Source organism: Mercenaria mercenaria, unplaced genomic scaffold (assembly GCF_021730395.1).
Source record: "Mercenaria mercenaria strain notata unplaced genomic scaffold, MADL_Memer_1 contig_4735, whole genome shotgun sequence".
Classification (NCBI taxonomy): Eukaryota; Metazoa; Mollusca; class Bivalvia; order Venerida; family Veneridae; genus Mercenaria; species Mercenaria mercenaria.
In genome coordinates, this window is record NW_026462986.1 from 54,866 (window position 1) to 65,407 (window position 10,542).

General features: G+C 35.7%; 1 protein-coding gene across 1 annotated transcript; it reads left to right on the plus strand.

Annotated features, from left to right (window-relative positions):
* Positions 1–8,146: 8,146 nt before the first annotated feature.
* Positions 8,147–10,346, plus strand: LOC128554120 (uncharacterized; the record flags this gene model as incomplete). Its single annotated transcript, XM_053535365.1, has 2 exons — positions 8,147–10,055; positions 10,225–10,346. Coding segments are annotated over exons 1-2 (2,031 nt in total), but the record flags the coding sequence as incomplete, so codon positions are not given.
* Positions 10,347–10,542: the final 196 nt, after the last annotated feature.

Here is a 10,542-nt window from a genome sequence, read left to right on the forward strand (position 1 = left end):
GGGGGGGGGACACACCCTGCGTCCTACTAGTTATATACTGCATTTGTACAATTTGTACAGATGCAATTAATGTTTCTTCAAACTAAATTCGAAAATACCGTAAACAAAATCTGAAGAGTAAACATGGTTTGAATTCTCTTGTCGTTCCTAGTGAAATATCTTTTCCGCACTGTATTCTTCTCGATATTACTCTACTTCTGGGCCTCGTACTGTTTGTCAAAATCTTATATTTTTGGTATTTTTGGGGGTGTCACATAAATACCGTTTCGTTAGAACGTACGTCCATCCGTGCGTCCGTCAACAATTTCTTGTCTCCACGATAGTGGTTTCATTTATGATTTTATTTTAACCAAACTTGCACACAACTTGTATCACCATAAGATCTCGGATCCTTTCTTGAACTGGCCAGATCCCATTATAGGTTCCAGAGTTATGGCCCCTGAAAGGGCCAAAATCAGCTATTTTGACTTTGTCTGCACAATAGCAGCTTTATTTATGATTTGATTTTTACCAAACTGGCACACAACTTGTATCACAATTAGATCTTGGTTCCTTTTTTGAACAGGCCAGATCCCATTATGGGTTCCAGAGTTATGACCCCTGAAAGGGCCAGAATTAGCTATTTTGATCTTGTCTGCACAATAGCAGCTTCATTGATGATTTGATTTTAACCAAACTTGCACACAACTTGTATCACTATGAGATCTTGGTTCCTTTCTTGAACTGGCTAGCTTTCATTATGGTTCCAGAGTTATGGCCCCTGAAAGGGCCAGAATTAGCTATTTTGACCTTGTCTGCACAATAGCAGCTTCATTTATGACTTGAATTTAATCAAACTTGCACAAAACTTGTGTTGCCATAAGATCTCAGTTCATCTGTTGAACCGGCCAGATCCCATAATGGGTTCCAGAGTTATGGCCCCTGAAAGGGCCAAAATTAGCTATTTTGACCTTGTCTGCACAATAGCAACTTCATTTATGATTTGATTTTAACCAAACTTGCACACAACTTGTATCACGACAAGATCTTGGTTCCTTTGTTGAACTGACCAGATTCCATCATGGGTTCCAGAGTTATGGCCCCTTAAATGTCCAAAATTGGCTTTTTTGGCTTTTGCAGGCATATAGAGACTTCATTTATGGTTTTATTTGATACAAACTTCCAAAATATCTTCAACAACAATAAATCTTGGATTCCATGACAAATCAGAGCCAATCGTAGGTTATTTTTATATCTGATTACCTCCCCTGATTGTAGTCAAAATGGATTTATATCAGTAAGTACTTATAGGACTTATTTGAAATTTCATTATTGTCATGAGTTGGACTGAGCCAATCAGGGTAGATACCTATGGACTGATTTTATGTCAAATTACCTCCCTTTATTTCAAATTAAAATGGGTATATCTCCGTAACTAATGAAGATACTGATCTGAAATTTCATTTATGTCAACAGATTTATTTGGCAGATCCTTCTTTTGTTCACTTACAATAATTTTCTTTTTAATTACTTCCCTTTTACGTTAATATAAAAAGCTTATTTTTAGTAACTTTTTTATTATTGGCCGTAGGGAAAAACCGAGACCACTTTTCTGTGGTACAACATGGATGGTACCTCCAATTTTTAGGTGTATTTTGACATATCTGTACCTTGTAAGAATTTTTTTTCTTTTTGGTTAAATTTCTTTCCTTTGTTGTTCCTGTCCTTTGGACTTAGATATTTTTTCTGAGGACCTTCTTGTCCTCAAGTGCAATGATAACAGGTGAGCGATATAGGGCCATCATGGCCCTCTTGTTTTAATATATTTGTGACGGTTACTCTAAAAGGACCAAAAAACTGAGGTTAAATAACAGCACACCGTCATGTAAAGTTATTGGTTTTATCGCTTGCACTTTATGTGTAACCGTTCGTTAATCGTGTCAAGGGGAATTATGATAACTTTTACATAAATTAATGAGGAATTGACTCCCACTTTTGATTAGTCTAAATAATGAGACCTCGGGTAGACCGAATTTACATTTTTGCATTTTGAAATTTTGCGTTGTCTACCTAAAGGGGATATTGACCAGTCACAAAATACTAGTATAACGATATTCAACTCTTGAGTACAACTATTTGGACTACCTTTTGATACATGTAAGTTTTATTTGAATTCATCTGTTTCCTAGGATCTCGCCAAATTAGTTAGACTAAGACTCACATATTCCGTAAGAAATTGCCGACTTTTTTCAACTAAAAAGGCATGGTCGGTTCCGGGAATCAAACTTATGCCCTTCAATCAATGATGAGCGAATCCAACAACTCGAGTCAGTCACGTTTCATAATTATTGTGAAAACTAAACATGAGGTACATTATTTAAAAGAAAAAAGCAAAAGGTACTGAAATTTAGGCAGAAAATGGCCTGTAATATAGTGTCTTTTTCCACATCCACGCTACCTAAATGTAGTGTGCATTGTGGCAAGATTCATTTGAATTTAAATGAAAATTAGATCTAGTACATCTGTTACATTCCGGTTAAACACCCGTTCGAACGGTATTTAAATCGTCATTTCTCGGTCATACAGCCAATGTAAACAAGTTCATTCAGATTTTGTTTTTACTCGTATCGGAAAGGCGGAGTTACCTGTATAGACGAGATCCAAAAATAGCTTCAGCATCGCTGCTTTTGTGAGGTAAAGGTACAAGTCTATCGATTTAGGAAAAGGCGAAAGGGCAATTTGACCTGCAAACAGTAGTATCTTAGACACTTTAAATAAGTAGACAGGATGAATCAGAACAAATTTTTAAAAAACTGAGTTCGGATCTCAATGACACCCATACATCAGTGCTGATAAGAAAAAATAGAAACTTGATTCGTAATTAGCTCGACTTTTCGAAGAAAAAGTAAAGCTTTTGCACTTACCCCAGCGTCGGCGTCGGCGTCAGTGTCGCCGTTGGTTAATTTGTTTGATAAAGTCAAATATCTCTGTTACTATCAAAGTTATTGACTTGAAACTTAAAATAGCTATCTACCATCAAAGTATACACCAGGAACTACAATCCCCATAACTCTGGTTTGAATTTTTATAGAGTTATGTCCTTTTTTACCTTAGAAGTTTTGGTTAAGTTTTTGATTAAGTCAAATATCTGTTACCACCAAAGCTATTGACCTGAAACTTAAAAAAGTTATTAGCTATCAAAGCCTACACCAGGAGAAACAAACCCCTTAACTCTGATTTGAATTTTGACAGAAATATACCCATTTTAACTTAGATTATTTTGTTAAAGTTTTATAAAGGTTTTACTGGTAAAGCTCTAATTCAGAGTCAAGCACTAAGAAAAGTCCAAGTTACGGACAGCTCTCGTTAAATAGATTCTTTCTTTCCTTGGTTTCTATGGAAAACATTGTAGTTTACTCTGAGGATAAAGGCCAGTAAATAAAACATTATTATTATTATTTATTATCCTCCTATAATGAAGATTACATACACAAAACATAGCACATTCATATATACAGAAACATATATAAACAGAAATACACAAATATTTACACATTTCTAAAAGCTATTACAGACATTATATATCTAAATGATCTTTTGTTTCTTTCGTTCATACATATATCACTGAATGCCTATAAAAAGTACGGTTTTACAATCTTTTACCTTGATATTACTTGCTGTATACATACATTGAGAGCAACATTATCTATAATAAGTCATATATAAACCATTAAACAATATACAATAATACCCATTATGTTGTATGTATGGACTCTAGGCAATATCATCCACACCCCTTACCGAAACGTAATATGAAGGTTTAGACATTCTTGCCATTATTTAAAGACTGGTTCTCACCTTATATCATTCACATGAGGGCATTATTACCCTGTGTAATGTATAAGCTTACAATCACACAATTGTAAAATTGCAAGCAGCATCATGGAAACCCTTACCGAAATGAAACACAAGAGTTTTAGAAACTTATGCAAGTTTACCACATCCTACCAATTACATAACAGTTTATCATGTATATTAAAATACCTATAAAATATTGTGCAACGACATTAAAACATTCCTCAAATAATTTATATTTTGAACATGTTCATTTGTTGCCAATACAGAGGTTAGGTCGAACAACAAGATTTTGACCTGCTCTTTTGGGCTTGATACAATCAAATGAGTATAAAAGTCTTGTCCATTTGTAAGAAAAATATACCGCCACAGCTTAAGCCTATCGCCATTATTTCCTGTACAAAAACATATCTTGTGTGTTAGCAAATCAGTCACTAGTCTGTTACACTTTTGACACACTTGTAGATATTCGCGAGAATAAAACAGTCCCATGGCATTTACAACAGAAGTACAATATGGTGCTAACACCGGATTGGCCTTACTTAATTTCCATAACTCACAACTTCTTTCAATGTTCACTGTTAACTCCGTCCGAACGTCAGGATATTTTGCAGTCAAGTTTAAAATCATATTCCATTTTGCTTGACCAATTACTGCCGCACGAAGAATAATTCTCCACTTATAATTACTTAAGAACATACCCGATAAACTATACTCTGTCAAAAAAATCTAAAAGATTATACTTCTGCAATATCTTATATATATCTGGTACAAATCCATGCATTTGCATATCACAATTTAAAAAGCTGAATAGTCTCTTGTTAAATAAGTCTTTTGCATTGTATCGTGTAGGAAGCCGACATAACTGTCCTAAAAATTGCAGCTTTCTGTAATCAATTTCACAATCAATAGAATGGGAACCTATGGCCCTTAAAGCAAAATCAGTGTTTATATTTACGGAAAGATGTTTAACATATTTGATACAAAATCTGTGTGATCGTTCAAGCTGCAGCAGATCAGACGGAGCATAATTGTTCCAAAGCTCACATCCATACATCCCTTTCGGTATGACAATTGATCTATAGATGGAATGCAACGTTGTTGGATTTAACTCATAAGCATTTAAACCACAGTTAGATATACTGAGTATGATACCACGTAGTTTAACACTTGCATTATACATGTTACTTTTACTGGATAATAAACTGTCTGTGTTAATACCAAGATGATATCATCCGCTACTGTCGGTGAGGAAATATTCATATATTTATATGGAGAATCCTAAATTACTGTTCTCTACTTCTTGTATAAGCCCATTTATAAATAAAAGATATAGCAAAGATGAACTCTTCCCGCCTTGACGCGTACCCTGTCCAACACAGAACCACTCGGACCTAAATTCGTGACTTCTGACACAGCTGGTCTTGTTCGTGTACAACTGACAAATGAAAGAAAGGCCGTCGGGTCAACGTTTGCTTCAATCAGTTTAAAAAGAATTGCATCATGCCAGACTCTATCGAAGGCCTGCTTGGAGTCTAAGAAGCAAACGTACAGTTTACTGTGATTCTCTTTGCTGTATAAAATATTTTCCCTTAATTTTCCCTTAATATAAATGAAGTCATTAAACATCCTAATTTTGCTTGAAAACCACCTTGATTTTTACTTAATTTGTTAATCCTGATTGTCTTTTGGCGTATACAGATCTTTAAAGTAAAGCCCCCACTGCTCAGTGATGCGTTCCTGATCTCTATACACTATATCATTTAAGCGCAGGCATGCCCTAGGTGTACTATTTGAACTTTTACGTCGTTTGTTAACCAATTTCCAAAATACCCTAGTATCAAGTTCTGCCGTTTCGTCAATCGCTTGATTAAGCCCAACCATATATTGATTTACATAGTGTCTATGATACAATTTAAATTCACGTTTTGAGTCTTTATATTTAACGAAACACTCAGTCTCTGGTTCTCTAGGTCGACCTTGATCACACCACTGTTTCCGCAACTCTGACATTGCGCTATGAAGCTGAGATAAAAGTGTATTCCAATAATGCTTTAAGTAACTCTTATACAACAATTTTGGAAAACATATTTCGCCATACCGTACAATATATTTGCCTATCACCTTATATAACATGTCAATATCATGTTTTTGAAAATCTTTAATATTATATGCATTCAAGTCTTTTGTCATATTTAACATATTCTGAAATTTCAATACATGTATATGTTCCGCATTAACCTTTCTCCAGTTTATTTTCACATTTTCGTTGGAAATACTTTTCCCATTGCCTATGTCAAATACCTTATTGTTTAGTTTAAGACTTTATTTATCATATTAAACGTCTAGGCATGTAAAGTTAAACAAAAGTACTGTTATATGGAGAAGGACAAAATGGAAGCACATATATCATCAGACAAGTCTCGTTTTTCTCGAGGAAAATTATGATACTGTGTGAGAGTTCGTTTATAAAATAATCCTCGGATTTCAATGTTTGGCGTCATTTTTTGGTCTAAAGAAAACAAAACAAACAGAAAATATTTAAATGTTTTCATTTTCAGTTACATGACAACATGAATTCCATAATATCATAAGCTGAAATAATGCTGTTTTAACAGAAATGTTTTATATCTTTACAAGAATGATATTTCTATATAAATCTATAAAACAACATGATTTATATAAAAAAAAAGCTGCCTACATGTTATGTTTCTCTCTATAGTGTAATATGCGAGCTTTATATCCGTGTATTGGCCAAAGCAGTCTATTAAAATCAATGCAAAATGTATAACAAAGATATAAAAATGATTCGAGTCATGAATGACACGGCTTTAGCTAATGTAAGGGGGGCAATCCAATTTGAAGGGAATAGCTTTAACACGTAGAAAATTAAGGGGGAGAATTCTCGAAAATTCTCGTTAAAAGCTGACCATGAATGCGATTATTAACGAATGCAGAATATCAATATCTGTTGGATATTTTCATCTGAAGACCAGAATTTTTAATTGTATTCATCTTTAGGCAGAGAAAAGAAATATAAAACATAAATTTTAAAGTAAACAAAAAAAAATATTTTATTGATACATGAAAACAAATTTTGATAATAATTATGCAATACTCAGTTATAATATGTGATACTAGAGTGCTAAGAGGATATATCGGAGCCTTATGAGCATCTTGGTTAACCAGTCTCCTACTAACCGAGTATGAACGTGAAATTAATTCTAAACGCATGTTACACGAGTTTTAATGTTTATATTTTGATTTACTTCCATTCATTTTCAAACTTATCTTGTAGTATTTCTGCTTTGTTACATTTCATACTATTTAATAGTTACCTGCTTCAATTTAGTTTTATGATAATTTCTTTATAGTTAAGTGTAACATGTTTCAATATTTCTAGTTTTACGCGTTTCGTTTAGAATAGCGTAAAACGTTTGTCTTTACGGTTCGTATACACTACAGTGATAAGTAAGTTAAACTGTTCACGGGTTTTTCGTGCGTGTAGTGAAATATTGAATGTTTAAGTTATATCGTGTATTGGTCATTCTACCAGACGTTTCAGAGCTGTTCACATCTCGATTTTATTAGCAATTTTAGAACACGTGGTAGCCGGAAAATATGTCCAGGGAAAATGAACTTCTTTCTCGGATGGAGGCACTAATTGATTCGAAGTTTCAGACTTTTGAACAACGCATGAATTCTACACAGCGAGAGCTTTCGCAGTCGCATATCGTTGCAATTCAGGAAAACCTGGCAGCTGCTGGTAATTACACTTTTAAGAAGAAAGGGCATGAACAGCAATACAAGGTGAACGCCAGAGTGCTAGATAAATTACACCAAGCTGACGGCTACATCCAAGAAGCTGCTAGAGATTCTTCGGTAGAAGCTGCTGAGAATGCTCGTCAAAAAGTTGTCGAAGGTATTGACATTTTAAATTATAGACAGAAATGCATAAAGCTGGCAGACTCCTCTGAACATGGCTGGAAAGTCGTTCAGGAGTACGAGACGCACCCGTTGGCTGAAAACGAAGAAAATGAAAAGAAGATTCAACGTGCGCAACTTCAGGCTGATAGAAAAGTTAGACAGGAGCGTCGCATCAGGTCTAGACGATTTTTTCCGTATCCAGAAGTACAACGCACACCAGCTGCGGGGCAGTCTACATAACAGAACAGGCAAACATGGAATAGCTCGAGGAAACCTGGTTCCTGTTTCAGGTGCGGCAAGCCTGGTCATTGGCGAGCAGACTGCAAAGTCATTGTGGAGAGCACGGAGACTGGGAATGCTAATCAGATAAGTAAATTTTTTTTGTATGAAAAACACAGATACTGTTAAAAAGCGTATAGTGTTTTCAAACTGTTGTAAAAGTGTGGGCTCTGAGCCCGAGTCTGTGGCTTGTCCGGTAAGCAATAGAGAAATAGCAAGTCCGGTTGGAAGGTTGAAGAATAATTTAGCACACTGGGAAAAGACATGTAAAAATGAGTATATTCTAGACGTTATTGCTCAGGGGTACAAATTGCCATTTAAAACCATGCCCTCATCTGTTGAAATCAGAAATAACAAGTCTGCTTTAGATAATCTAGAGTTTGTGTCTTCTGAGATAAAAAATATGTTAGCCAAAGGGTGTATTTCTGAGGTACAGTCTGCTCCGGAAGTGGTGAACCCATTGACAGTTGCTATTAATCGTGTAGGAAAGCCTAGACTAGTTCTTGACTGCAGGCATATAAATTTGGATTTATATAAGTACAAATGTCGTTTTGAGGATCAGTCCGTCGCCAGGCAAATTTTCAAAAAAGGTGATTTTATCTTCTCCTTTGATATCAAAGGAGCTTACCACCACATTATGATACATTTTGCACACCGTACTTATCTTGGTTTTTCATGGTCCGAAAACAGTCAGAAAAGATATTTTGTTTTTAACGTTTTACCATTTGGTATTTCTACAGCTGGTTACATTTTTACAAAAGTTTTAAGGGTACTTGTAGAAAAATGGCGCAGTTTGGGGCTAAAGGTGGTGTTATTTTTAGATGACGGATTAGGCGGTGCAAACTCTTATGAATGCGCTTTAAGAGATAGCGTCTTTGTGAGACAAGATTTGATAAATTTCGGGTTTCTGCTAGCCGAAGAAAAATGCAACTGGCAGCCTTGTCTACGTTTAGTTTGGCTAGGTTATAACTGGGACATGGAACTGGGTATTTTGAGTGTTACAATTGAGAGACTGGACAGAGCTAAAAAACTAATAGACGAACTTGTTTCGAAAATTAGCAGCGGTCATGTATTAATACCTGTTCGAAAAATAGCATGTATAGTAGGTCATTTATTATCAATGCAGTGTGTATTTGGCACCGTTGTCCGATTGAAGTCAAGATCACTTTATCAGGCTGTTCAAACTAGGGCAAGCTGGAATGCCCTGGTCAGAGTGTGTTCGGATGCACTCGGTGAACTGTTATTTTGGAAAGAAAATTTAGAAAAATTGAATATTTGTCAGTTTGAACAAACTCAAAGTGTTATTAACACAAACGTCTCTGTTGACGGAAATGATAATTTAAACGTCTTTGTTGACGCCAGTGGATCTGGGTTTGGAAGTTTTATTGAAGGTTTTGACGATAATCAGGTCGTAGGTTCATGGTCCGAATCAGAGAAGAGATTAAGCTCCACCTGGCGTGAGCTTGAAGCTGTACGAAGGTCTCTGTTTTCCACTGTACCTTCGTTAGAAAATCGTAGAGTTACTGTGAATTCTGACAACAAAAATGTGTGCTCAATTTTGAATATCGGTAGCAAAAAGCCACAATTGCATGATATTTCAGTTCAAATTTATGATTATTGCAACAAACATGACATATCAGTAGTGTCTCATTGGATACCAAGGGCATGTAACTCTGAGGCCGATTTTCTAAGTAGGTGTTCAGACAGTGACGATTGGTCGGTCGTTGACTGGGTGTATGATATACTCGATGTTAAATGGGGCTCACATTCGTTTGATCGTTTTGCGTATGATTACAACAGAAAATGCATGAAATTCAATTCTAGGTTCTGGTGTCCTGGTACAGCAGGAGTGGATGCATTTGCACACACATGGAGTGGTGAAAATAACTGGCTAGTCCCACCACCGAGGTTGATACTCGCTACTCTGAATAAAGTCAGAAAAGAGAAATGCACTTGTACGCTTGTTGTTCCAGCTTGGCGTTCTGCTCCGTATTGGCCTGTGCTGTTTCCTGACGGTATAAAACAAGCTGATTTTATATCTGATTTTTTCCTGTTTCAGCCTGGCATATTGACAAAACGAGGAAGAGGGAGAAACGGTGTCTTTGACGGCAGACCTTTAAAATTTAGCCTTGTCGCTTTCAGATTTGAGAACATTTGAGTACATGATTATTATATTTTATTCAGGCTTGAGACTGAAGCAGACGATACATGATGAGCTGACGAGTGCCGGAATCAGTGATCCAGTGTTGAAGAATCTTGCATCACAAATGGCGGATAACCTGGTCGATTCGAAAAGTGACAATACTGTAAACAAGTATTTTTCATATTTTAAAAAATGGGAAACTTTCATAACTTCTAAAGGTGACCATGCATTACCAGCATCACCTGTATGTGTAGCTTTGTATTTAACAGACTTGATGAATAAAGGATATTCTGATCACGTGATATCTGCAACTGTATACGGAATTAAATGGGCTCATTCATTAAATAACTTTCCGGATC